This window comes from Carcharodon carcharias, chromosome 18, assembly GCF_017639515.1.
Source record: "Carcharodon carcharias isolate sCarCar2 chromosome 18, sCarCar2.pri, whole genome shotgun sequence".
NCBI classification, from domain to species: Eukaryota; Metazoa; Chordata; class Chondrichthyes; order Lamniformes; family Lamnidae; genus Carcharodon; species Carcharodon carcharias.
Window position 1 is genome coordinate 50,769,708 of NC_054484.1, and position 13,694 is coordinate 50,783,401.

General features: G+C 41.8%; 1 protein-coding gene across 1 annotated transcript in view; it reads left to right on the forward strand.

Annotated features, from left to right (window-relative positions):
- Positions 1 to 13,694, forward strand: part of LOC121290452 (cilia- and flagella-associated protein 47-like) — a 661,534-nt gene that overhangs the window by 50,187 nt on the left and 597,653 nt on the right. Inside the window, 4 exon segments of the mRNA XM_041210889.1 lie at positions 1,882 to 2,074; positions 3,597 to 3,817; positions 8,816 to 8,903; positions 9,403 to 9,625. Coding sequence (XP_041066823.1) covers positions 1,882 to 2,074; positions 3,597 to 3,817; positions 8,816 to 8,903; positions 9,403 to 9,625 — 725 coding nt within the window.

Below are 13,694 nucleotides of genomic sequence, written 5' to 3' on the forward strand. Positions count from 1 at the left end.
TGATCTGTTCCACTAGTTGTGCGAGAGTGGTCTGGAAACAGGAAATTGGAAAAGTAGACCTTAGACGTTTTAATCTCCCAATTTTAACTTGTTATGAGGTTTCAGTCAGCAGGATCTTTGGCTTGTAAAATTTATGGAAAATAATTATAATTTTGACACCAAGTGTGAATTCCTGATTTTCTTGTTTGGAGTGGGCTGAGCGCTTTACAAGCCCATATAAAATGAGCAATGCTGGGAAAGTTCATTCTGGTCTGAGAGTCTATTTCCTTGAAAGTAAATTGCAGTGTTTCCTGTTGTGCGTGAACATGCAGCATTGGTTTCATTTAAGTTTTCCTTTATCATTGCGTTGTAGGGTCATAGAATGGTTATAGCACATAAGGAGGCCATTTGGCCCGCCGTGCCTGTGCTGGCCTTCTGTAAGCGCAATTCACCTAGTCCCACTCCGCCATCTTTTTCCCATTACCCTGCAAATTTTTTCTCCAGATAATGATCCAATTTTCTATTGAAAGCCACAGTTGAATTTGCCTCCACCACACACTCAGATGGTGCATTCTAGGTCTTAACCACTCGCTGCATTAAAAAGGTTTTTCCTCACGTTGCCGTTGCTTCTTTTGTCCATCAACTTAAATGGGTGTCCTCTGGTTCGCGATACTTCCACCAATGGGAACAGTTTCTCTCTATCTGCTCTGCCCAGAACCTTCATGATTTTGAACACCCCTATCAAACCTCCTTTTAATCTTCTCTTCCCCAAGGCAAACGGCCCCAGCTTCTCCAATCTGCTTAACTGAACTTCCTCATCCATTTTTGTGGAAGCTTTCTCGTGAGTCTTATCTGCACCCTCTCAAATGCATTTATGTCCTTTGCAATATATTTTCCAATCTTCTTTGTATTTTGACTGTTTTCTGCTGCACAAGGTTGCTGGGAGCTGCAATTTTATTGCATAATTAAAACATTGAGGGGTTAGAAATGGAATTTCATTTACATTCAGAATTGAAGGAGGCAGAAATATACCTAAGAGGGAATTGGAGTACAGGTGGACATACCAGAGGAGAATTGTTACTTGAGAAGCTGAGAATGTAGGTCAAGGCAGAATTACCGCTGTTATACTGAAGGAAATCTGTGCTTGTTTCCCTGCATGTTTCAGAATGAAGGCAGTCACAGAGTTGTGTTGTCTCCGTTAGCTAGACTTTTAGTTCACATCTACCGTGGAGGAGGCTCTGCCAGTGGTTGTGAAGATGCCGCCAGATTGTTCCAAGCTGCCACAGGTGATGCCTACCAAATAAATCAGTTGGCAGTGCAGTGGTGCATCTGCCATGTAGGAGAAGCATTGTTTGTCATCTTCTCCTTGGAAGTTCGTAAGCAGTGTGACAGGAGAAAGGTTTTCTGAAAGTGCATAGAAGGCACCAACTCCACTCAAAAATATAAAGGGCTTCTAATCATGTGTGTATTGCGACCATATGTACCAAGTGTTAAGTGAATTCCTGCTATTCTGCTTGCACTTTCAATGCCTTTATTTTATGCCAGTGCACCAGACAACCATCGTTTGAAGGAGAAAGGAGGCAGAATGGATGGCTTCTTTAAAGCCCTCACTAATGATCTCCTTGAGGGAGATGAAGGACAGTGGCAATAGAGGAATTGGCAGCAAGGGCTGAGGGTTCACAAGTGGCAGTGAGGTTGGGGACGTTGGGAGGTGGCCAGGAGTGGGTAAATTTTCCCCCCGTTAGAAGCATGGTTAGAAAATTATGGGCGATCAATTGCAGAAGTGTAAAACCCAGGCTATTAGAATTGTGTATGCACAATAATTGCTACCTTGATTTTATGCCAAAGGTATCAATTTGGCCAAGTCAAATGTAATTATTTTCCTTCTTTTTCCTCAAACAGGATGTTGTCATCTGCTTTGCTGCTCAGCAACTTGGCACCTTTAAAGTAAATCAAGCGATAGAGTTTTTTGGATTAGTAATGCTTCCAGACAGCCCAATAACATTGACAATGCAATCATTTCACCAAATAAAAATTCCTTTAGTAGGTGTTTGCAAATACACCACGAAGAAACTGGAACCAAAATCGATTCCTCGTAAGTTTACAGTGCAGTTATGATATGCTGTGGATAATCTATAAATGAGCTGATATATAAAGCTAATTTTACAGTTTATGTGCTTTCAGGAGGGAACTTCACTCAGTGGAAACATAACTCATTAGAACAGGAGTAGGCTATTCAGGCCCTCAGACCTTAAATTCCACTGCTATTCAGTGGGATCGTGGCAGATCTGTATCCTAACTGCATTTACCTGCCTTAGCTCCATATCCCTTAATATCCTTGATGAGAATAAATCTATCAATCTCAGATTTAAAATTATTAATTAAGCTAACGTCTATTGTTTTTTTGTGGGAGAGAGTTGTGCACTTCTGTCAATGTATAAATAATTACACTGCATGGCAATCACTTTGTTAAACAGGCAATGGGCATTGATTGTCCCATCTAAATAGAATAAAAAGAAACAGCTGGAACACTTTGTGTGGAAGTTATTAGGAAGTCACTATCACTGAGAAGTTTCTGCTGGCACTCTCGAGGCCTTCCGTGCTCGGTGGGCACCGCGGGGACTGGGGTGTTTTGTTGACCCCTTTAATCACATTTTGATTTAAAGTTTGTAAGTTTCCTTTAAAACTTTGTTCTTGGTTTTACAGCTGACCTGAATTAGGGGCTGTGCCTGATTTTTCCCAATTTTGTTGATTTGGTTTTCATTTAAAAGATTATCACTGAGAAGTTGTCTTGAAAATAAACCAGCTTGAAGCAAAAGACCAGGCTGGATTAATTCCACAACCTCTTATTGTGAGTAACACGGTAGCAGAGGATAAACTTTAAGCTGAGTTTTTTCAGGTAATTCTGTTTTTGTTAAGCTTTGCTGATTGATTGCTGTATATGAAGCTTTTTGTCTCAGTCCTCTGAGGCAAAAGAAGTGTACTGTTGCTAACAATTTAATTTACAGAATGGTAGAAGGATGGTGCAAAATTGCAAGCTTTGACCATCAAATTTTTTCTGACTCTGAACCATATCAACAATAGAGGGCTGAAGCTGAAATGTGGACCCAGGTTACTTCCATACCCTGGAAGAAGCAAGGTATGGCTTTGGCATTATCATTACCAGCCAAATGTAAGATAAGTAAGGTATTTTCAGAATAGAAAGTGGATGATTTGGATCATGAAGAGGGATTGAACCTACTGTTACAATTTTTGGATAAGTTTTACAAAAAGAATGAGTTATTGGAAGCATATGAAGCTTGGACGATCTTTGATAGGTTTAGGAAATCAGATGATCAGTCCATGGAAGGATATATTATGGATTTTGATAAATGGTACAGGAGACTACAGAGATTTGAGCTTGAAATTCCGGAATCAGTATTTACAGAGATTTGAGCTTGAAATTCCGGAATCAGTATTGGCATTTAAATTACTGGACTGTGCTCGCGTTTCTCACATTAATAGTCTTTTAATACTATTAGGAGTTCAATTCTGGGGGAAAGAACCTCTCCTAGATCAAATGGCTGCTGCCCTGAAAAAATTTCTGGGGAAACAGTCGTTCCCTGCCACTTTCTTAGCAAATGCGAACAACTATGCTGTAAAACAAAGGATAGAGGATTCAATGGTGGCTGAATTTCAAGGTTGGCCAAATATTAGACGAAGATTCGAATACAAAGATGGGGTTAATGACAAGAAGTGTGAATATAATCGTAACCCTAGCCAATTTGAGAGTCGGGACAAAAAGCGTGCCTGGGACGGTGATCGTAGGCGTTTGAACCTGAAAAATGACCAGAGAATGGTTAATTGTTTTTTTTTTGGTGGGATTCCCAGTATCATTATGTGATGACCTGCCCACAGTGAAGGAATTGTGTTTTTGAAGTGACCCACGAGATGGATTCCTCTGAAACTGAAAATGATCATGGTGACTGCCATGATGGAATTGTGTTGATCACTGAGAGTTTGAATCAGGTGATGAATATCTTGATGGTAGATTCTTTCAACTGTGCAGTTCTGGACAGTGGTTGCAACTCTACGGTGCATGGCATGGGTTGGCTTAATTGCTATCTGCAGTCTCTCAGATGAGGCAGGCCAGCGGAAGATCAAGGAGTACGAAAGCTCTACCTGCTTCAGGTTCGGAGATGACAATACATTAAGATCCTCTAACCGGGTGGTCCTCCCTTATAAGGTAGCAGGGATCAATCGGTTTGTCAGTACTGATGTGGTTTCTAGCGGGATGCCACTATTGTTGAGTTGATCTGCGATGAAGAAGGCTCAGATGACCCTAGAGGTGAAGAATGATAGAGCAGTCGTGCTTGGGAAAAATGTGGATCTACATTTTACTTGGTCAGGTCATTACTGCTTGCCACTAAGGAAGCCAGAGATTTCTCATCAAAAAGTTCATGAAGCTTTGCTAACTGCTGAGAAGAATTTGGTGGACAAATAGAAGATCATTTGGAAATTACATAGACAGTTTGCACATTCGGTGCCACAGAAACTGAAGACTCTACTTGGAGAAAAGGGAGTGGTTGATAAAGAATAGATGACCTTATTGAACAAATGACTGCTCAGTGTGAAATTTGCCTTAAATATTGCAAGACGCCACCGCTTCCTGTTGTGAGCTTGCCACTCGCCAGGGAATTTAATGATGCAGTGGCAATGGACTTGAAAGTTTGGGACAAGGATAGGGGTATTTTTTTTACTACACTTCATAGATATGGCAACCAAGTTTAGCCTATCCACTGTGATACATAGTAAAGACAAAAGAACCATTGTCGATAAGTTCATGGAGAAATGGGTAGGAACAGGATTAGGAACACGAATGAAGTTCCTTAGAGATAATGGTGGGGAATTCGCCAATGATGAATTTCGAGATATGTGCGAAAATTTAAACATTATAGTTATGCATACTCCAGCAGAGAGCCCATTTAGTAATGGTCTTTGCGAAAGAAACCATGCAGTAATAGATGACATGTTACATAAAATGTTAGCTGATCAAGCAGGTTGTAAACTACAAACGGCATTAGCATGGGCGATGCACGTAGAGAACTCTGCAAATGGTTGGGGGATGCAGTCCATACCAGTTGGTGTACGGAAGAAATCCGAAGTTACCTGCGGTGTTGTCAGATGCTCCCCTTGCTCTCAAAGGGACTAGCATTAGCTCCACTTTTTCTGCTCATCTGAACGCTTTGCATGCAGGCAGAAAAGCTTTCATTAAAGCTGAGGTTTCAGAGAAAATTCGGCGATCCCTATGGCATCACATAAGACCATCAGGAGTACAGTTTAGAATAGGGGACCTGGTATATTATAAAAGGGAAGGCCAGAAAGAGTGGAAAGGACCTGGCAAGGTAATAGGGAGCGATGGGAAAGTAGTAATTGTGCAACACGGCAATCAAACTGTTAGGGTACGTTCTTGATGGTTAATTGGTACTGACTAACCTTCACAGGTTCTGAACAGGACATAGAGCATGAAGAGGTACCATGCACTTCACATACACAGACACTGGGTAGTTATGAGGAGCAGACGATGGCAGATACAGGGTTGACTGACCATGAACAAAGTAACACTGAAGTACAGGACAACACTATTCATCCAAAAGGGCAACTACCCAAAGTAGGAACAAAGGTAACATACATGCCAGAAGAGACCAGTGTGTGGAGGGGTGCCACTATCGTAGACAGAGCAGGAAAGGCCACTGGTAAATACAAGCATTGGCTAAATGTGCAGGATGGAGGACAGGAGACAAGACCTATCGATTAGCAAACCAAGGTAAAGATGTGGGACCCCAGAAAGTGCAGTGTGAGTTCTGACAATGGACCAGAAATTGGGAAAAAAAAATCACAGACTTGCGAATGGAGTTCTGTTTGCATAGGAGAACAATCATACAGTAGCAGTCCAGAAAGGAAGAGGTCATAGCTTAACAAGGAGGACTAGAGAGCAAGCTAGCAATCTCAATACAAGTAGAAGTCCTTATGACCAAGAGATTCTAGTTGCTGCTAATAAATTGGAAAATAAGCTGATAAAGGAAGCCAAAGAGAGTTAGAAAGTTGGAAGAAATTTGGGGTATATTCTGAAAAATCTGACAGAGGACAGCTAGCTTTATCTCACAAATGGACCTGTACAGAAAAGGTACTCCCAGACGGCACATAGAAGGCCAATGTGAGATTAGTAGCCCGAGGCTTTGAAGAGAGACTAGGAGATTAGATTGATCAGAGTGGACTCGCCTAATGCGAGGCAAGTGTGTTTGAAGACTTTTTTTTTTAAAGCTTAAAAACAAAAAAAACTGCGGATGCTGGAAATCCAAAACAAAAACAGAATTACCTGGAAAAACTCAGCAGGTCTGGCAGCATCGGCGGAGAAGAAAAGAGTTGATGTTTCGAGTCCTCATGACCCTTCGACAGAACTTGAGTGAGTCCAAGAAAGGGGTGAAATATAAGCTGGTTTAAGGTGTGTGGGGGTGGGGGGGTGGTTTGGATGGGGGAAGAGAAAGAGAAGTGGAGGGGGTTGGTGTGGTTGTAGGGACAGTGGCCTACAACCACACCAATCCCCCCCACTTCTCTCTCTCCACCCACCCAACCCCCCGCCCCCCACCACCCCTACACACCTTAAACCAACTTATATTTCACCCCTTTCTTGGACTCACTCAAGTTCTGTCGAAGGGTCATGAGGACTCGAAACGTCAACTCTTTTCTTCTCCGCTGATGCTGCCAGACCTGCTGAGTTTTTCCAGGTAATTCTGTTTTTTTTTAAAGCTTTTTTGGCATCTTATTTGTGGGAGTGCAAATCGATTGATAGGCTGCATTTTTATAGGGGGAGAAGTTTCAAAGGGAAGTTCTTTTGAAATCACCCAAGGAAGCCGGGGTTGTCGAAAGAAAGCTATGTAAATTGAACAAGTGTGTTTACAGGTTGAATGAAGTGTCAAGAGTTTGGTATTTTTCTATGAGGTCTGTCCTGTTGAAAACAGGTTGCATTCAGTTAAAAGCAGACCCTGTGATGTTCTACTGGTACCATAAGGAGAAACTAGCTGGGATCTTTATCATGCATGTTGATGGTTTCCTGTGGGGAGGCTCTGTAGAATTTGAACAATGTGTAATCGAGAAGATAAAGAAAGAATTCCAGGTCAGAAGTCAGGCTTCAGGGCCTTCAAATACATAGATTAGACATTAAGCAGAGCAAGTTAGGAGTGAAATTGAATCAACAAACTTATCTAGGAAATGTTATTCATATCCCAATAACTCAGGTTAGATCCTCACAAAAAGAGGATCCTGCTACCAAGGAAAAAATGGAACAGTTGAGAAGTTTGATTGGGCAGTTGAACTGGTTGTGCACTCAGACTAGGCCTGATGCTAGTTATGATGTGTTGGAGCTAAGTATCATGATGAAACATGCTACTGTTGAGCAACTTCTGAGAGCAAATAAAACACTTAAAAAGTAAATTCTGAGGGATGTGTGCTCAAGATTCCAGCCTTGAGTGATCTGGAAGATATGAGGTTGGTTATTTTTAGTGATGCTTCACATTGCCAATCTCCCAGATGGGTATTCTAGCACAGCAGGATTTATCATATTCTTAGTGGGGAAGAATGATAAATGTTGCCTACTGGCTTGGGTGGCCAAGAAAATAAAAAGAGAAGTGAAAAGCACCTTAGCTGCTGAAACGCTGGCCTTGGTAGAAACATTAGATATGGTGGTTTACTTATCCAGTATACTGATGAAAATGTATAAGGGGCAATGTGAGAAAAGTTTGCCCATAGAATGTTATGTTGATAACCGATCTCTTTGGGACAATGTTCATTCCACAAAAAGTGTCACTGAATAAAGGCTAAGAATAGACCTAGCCAGCATAAAAGAAATGTTAGAGAGAAGATCTGTAAGATACAATGGGTTGACACAAGTCACCAACTGTCAGACTGTTCTACAAAAAGAAGTGCCTGCTCTAAGAAATTATTAAACGTATTGGAAGATCTTACGTTATAATGATGCAATGAAAAAAACATTTTTATAATTGTTTATATATATATTTGATAAAGGAAATATGAGAACTGCATAGATGTGGAAATACGTGACATTATTTCCTTCGGTTTGTTTAAAAAAAAATGCTGTTTAAGTTTTTTCAAAGTTTTAATTTTAAAAAGAGGGGACATCTGTCAATGTATGAATAATCACGCTGCATGGCAATCACCTTGTTCAAGATAATTGCTAGTTAAACAGTTAATGGGTATTGATTATCATCTAAATAGAATAAAAAAAACAGCTGGAACAGAAACAGGTTTGTGTGGAAGCTACTTGGAAGACACTAGCACTGAGGAGTTGGCTTGAAAATAAATCAGCTTGAACCAAAAGACCAGCCTGGAATAATTTTTCCATCACAATCTCTTATTGTGAGTAACAACTTCTACCATTCTTTGCCTGAAGAAGTGTTCCCTAACTTCTCCCCTGGTCGGAAAATCACTGTCACAGTGTTGGAATCGCATGGGATTTGGGAGCCATGAATTCCGTTCAAATATGTTTTAATAAAATGGTATGAGTGGACTATGGTATGAAATTAAAATCTTTTCTTTACTTTGTCTTTGGCTTTTTTTTATGATACACAGATTTTTGTACACTATTGTGAAGCAAGTGTCTAACAAAGTTTCGTACATTTTTATTTTGTAGCTATATGCCTTCCATTTTATTATTTTCTACTGATACTATCTGAAGTACAGATAAATATTTAAGCGGTAGTAAAATCTGTTAAAGGGATGACATGATCTGCCAAATTGTCTTGTAGTTCTGATTATGATAAATGTTAATATGTTTTAGGATTTCTGGTTATTAGCAATCCATTTTGGGTTGATTTTTGACCTGAATTGGGCAGATGGAGCAATGATGGGGGTTGCTAGTGCCCCAGGCAAGTGCACAATACATTCACTGGTCTAAGTTTCAGGCCTAGTCTATTTTAACCCCCTGGGCCTCATTTAAATGCTTCCAGTCCACTTCTCTGCCCAGAATGGAAGGAAAGAGGGCTAAAAACAGCTGCCAGTGGGCAAAGTTTGAGTGGCCTTTGGCTGCCCACTGCCTTCCAGATACATGAAATGTTGTGAGTTTTGGGAGGACCTCACATGAGGGGATCAGGGAATACCCAGAAGTCCACTGAGACTGTTGGGTGGAATTTCAGGATTAGTGCAGAAACTCCTCCAGGCATACCCCTTCAGCATTTTGTGGTGCTTTGTTCAAAGGCAGGACTAGTTTTTGCTTCACTTTCTGCTGCTGCATTGATCTGTTCAATATCTGCCTTGGCATAATGGAAATTTCAGGCTCTGGATGTTCTTTCTTTGGTTCAAAATTACAAATTGGTCTTGCAGGAAAGCAACATAGAACCTAAATGAATACTTGTGTTTCATCCTTAGAGATAACTCCTACTGTCACCAAAGAACTTGGACTGCTGGCTCAGGACACAATTGATCAAATAATCAAATACAATGATTCATGTCCTGTTACACTCCTTAATGGCTGCAAAAGCATGGTCGATAGTCAAAATACAAACAAGAATTTAGAAAACAATGCACTTGTTTCAATTCCCGATGGCAGACCTGGAAGTATCAGACCCAGCAACAGAAATGAAAAATCCATGTGAGTACTTAATAAAAGGAAGCTTACATTTATATCAAGCTTTTGAAGTGTAGTTATTGTTGTAATGCAAGAAAAATGGCAGCCAATTTGTTCACAAAGCTCTCACAAACAACAATGAAATAAATCAAGTAATTGTTGAGGGATAAAAATTGACCAGGAGACTGGGTGAATACCACTGCTCTTTGAATAATGCCATGAGACTTCTACATCTACCTGAGAAGGCAGATAGGGCCTTAGGTTAACATCTCATCTGAAAGACATAATTTCTGATTGTGTTGCATGCCCTAAGTCCAGCACAGAAATTCCAGCCTAGATTACATGCTCAAATTTCTGGATAGGGGCTTAAACACATGATCTTCTGACTCGCGGGCGAGATTGCACTCTCCTGTGTTAACCCTTCAGTATTTGAATAGAATACTGCCAATTTATGTAAAATATGTTTAACCTCTGCTGAGAATACCTCTAACGCAAATCTCTCGAATAATCACTGTCCCCTGTCAACTCAATATGGCCCTGCAAGAATTCTGCCGATACACATCTGCGTGTGTGTACCGGCTGGTGCATGCACAGAAATCCAATGACATCATTGTTGGACACTGCAGCCCGGAACTCAGAATGGCAGAAGGGTGAAGAATGAGGAAAGGCAATATAGTCTAACACTCATAGCAACCTAAAATCCACTTGCATTACTATGATAGTGAGACAGAGTTGAGGAACACTGACCAACATGACTGCAGTAAAATCTCCCACAAGGAAAAGAGTATACTTTCCTGTCTGCAAACCCTTCCTTTCTAACTCCCTGTAAAAGGAGTTTTCAAAATCTATCACTGTCAGTCCAGAAATTCACAACATCCTCTCCTCCTGCTGCCAGGGACAGTGATGACTGCAAATGAACCCTGCTACACATTGCCCTCTATAAAGATGGTGGCTGCTAACCTGGGTCTACCTTCAGCATACAACTGTGCATGCACGGCGCTGGCAGCAAATGCAGCCTCAAATTATACTGCTTTACTTAGCACTTCATTAATTTTGAAATTCCAGTCACATTGACTCTTGGGGTTAGAGACCCCAAGACTTGGGGTTTGAAGACGGGGAGGAGTTCATAAAATGTAGCGTGTGGCCTGCCTGCCAACTTCCCCACTCCCCTGACCTGTCTCCCATTTTACAGGGGTTATGAAGGCACTAGGTGACCCACCCACCTTTGGGCTTGTTGAGAACTCAAGTGGCCAGTTAGTGACCACTGATGTGCCTCATCCCATCCCTGCCACTATTTTACCTGTGGCAGGGAAGGCCGACACTAAGCAGGTAGCCAGGCAGCTTTTACTGGGTGGGCTGGCATCAGGCAAAGATGGTGGAACATCCTTTGGGGTCCCCTGTGTCCATCAGAGACGCCTCCCCCCCCACAAGGTCATACGGTCTGCAGTCATAGCAGGCCACCGCTCCAATCTGGTGATGCTGAGACTACAGAGCTGCTGGCCAATCTGATTGGCTGGAAATTCTCTTAAGGCAGGACTTCCCTCCCAGATGGGGGCAGAAATCTTGGCCAGAGCCAATTAACGCCCTGACAAGTGTAAAATGGTTGCCGTGTGGCTGGCTTTTTCTGGGTGGGATCCTGAAACTTTTCAGCCGGAGGTTCTGGGAAGCACAGCACCCTTGGAAACCATGTACCTGGTAAAAAAAAAATTCTGTGGCCTCTTCAATTGATGCCTTCTTTACATAGGAAATATGATGAAGGTGTTTACTGATTACAAAGATATGTTTGGATTCTACCACTGATTTTGAGATGTTATTCCAGCAGACAAAAGCAGGAAATAGTTTCCTTGCTCATTCTTGACCAGTACCAGCAGTGTTAGCCCCAGGGATATAGTGCTGCTGGAGCGCACCGGAGCGACCAACGATTCGCAAACTCCAAGCCCAAGGAATGTACTGGTGTTGCCAGGAACATGCCAAGTTACTCGGAGTCAGAGATCTGCAATCTGATCGGGACTTTGGAGACCAGGCCTGGAGGCCACATTTCCCAGCAGGCTGCAGAGCTCTCTGGGCTTTCACACATGTGCCAGCCATGAACTGGCCACACATACACAGTAATTTGTATTTTACCGCTCCTCGGGCTGGGGAATGGACCTGTGCACCTTCACAGAAGAAAAGGGCTTAAAGAATTCAAAACAACGTGAAGCTACAGGTCAGGGACTGAGCAGGACTGCCATTGCAGAGAACTTGTCCCGGGGAGTGGGACAGCCAACGTCCCAGAAGCAAAGTCGCAGATAAGGGATAAAGATAGGGATCAGAGGTAGATCCCGCTGAGTCAAGATAAATGACAGGAGCCGGGAAAAAGACTCCAGTTATAGAAAGAACTGTGGGGGCAGACTTGAAGCAGAGTGAGCTTGAAAGAAGCCTTGAAGATCCAAGGAGGTAGCCGAAGTTTGGTGACTCCTTACTGATGGCCTTTGAAGCAGTGGTGTTCTGCTTGACACGGCTGAGGATCTGAAAGTGTACTTGGAAGGTGAAGCTTGTGTGTACGTGGAGATCCAGAGGAATTGCAGAAGGTGAGATTGAAACCCTGGAGGTGAACAAATCACCAAATCTGCATTCCGTTTCCAGTGCTGCTGCATTGCGTGCCAGTCATCACCTGTTTAGTGTCTATGTATTTTGTCTTTTCTTCCCTGATGCCTGGCTCTCAGCGCCTCGACGTGGCAGGTTAACAGCTTATAAAGTAAAACGGCTTAAAATTCACTGGCCTACTTGGTACTCACTGCCAGCCTGAAGGGAAAAAGGCCTCAGTCAGAATTGTTAACAGCTGCTCATAGGAAACAGGACAATTTCCAAAATTTCCAAGCATAAGAACCTGCTATACGTGTAATTGATGGAAAAGAAACAATCAAACCTACAAAACTGCCTGGTAGGAACACAATGACTGTGAAACAAAAAAAGCAAAACCTCCTTTCATAGAGAAAATGAAGAAAGTAAAGAACATTCAAGTCACACTGTCACACTGAGTGATGATGGGCAGCAGTGTTCCAGTGCTGCAGCTGCCTCAGAGTCACATTCAAAATTGACCACACAGTATAAATCTGAATCTGAGCTTGATACAGTGGCAGGTCTGTATCCCTGTGTGGATAGAGGAAATGTGGAAGATTCAAAAAGAGACATATTCTTGTTTAGACCATAAGGTTTAAAAACTTGGGTGTAAAGTGTGTGCAAATATTGGTAGCTTATCACTTATCACATCCAAGGGATTGAGACTTTCGAATGAATGGCACTTGTACCAAATGTCATACAATAGAGCATTTAAAATCTCTGGAAAAAAAATTGTGGAACACAAACTGTCTAAAGCCCACATCACTGTGCAGCGTATTGCTGAAAAAGCAAATGAGGACACTCCTGGAAAAAATTGTGACAATCTGAATGCATCTCATCTAAAGGCAACGTGTGCGGTTTTCCATTCTGCATATTACTTGGCTCAAAACAACAGACCTTACCCCGACCACTTTGGTTTGCTGTAACTTCAAAGTGCAAATGGGTTGATGTGGGAATTGGTTGCATTCCCGCTATGGTGCTGCAGAAATTATTGACCACATGGCTATCCAGATGAGGAAGAAAATTTGCCAGCATATCAAAATAATAAAAGGTAAAATTTCAATTCTTATTGATGAACAGCCTAAGTGGCAAAACTGCTCTAGTAGTTTACCTGAAATGTGAAAGTGACAAATTATACTCTTCAATCTGCAGCAGCTGGCAGAATGCACTACTGAATTAAAACAACAAATCTGCAAAATAGGCTGCATTTTAAGCACAAGATGGGTAACAAGTTCATTTCGAACAGTGTTGGTTGTGTAGTGCAAATATGAAGTATTATGCCTTCATTTTGAACTGGCAATATAAGATGAAACAAGGTCTGCGTCTGTCAGGAAAACCTATGAGGGTTTATTCAGAGAATTTCCTCAAACAGTTTCTCTTAGACTTCTGACACATGCATGACACATTACATGAACTTGGCATGCTCTGTGTTTGCAGAAACACCCTACAATAATTGTGTATGCAGACAAATTGATCCTTCATAGCATACACT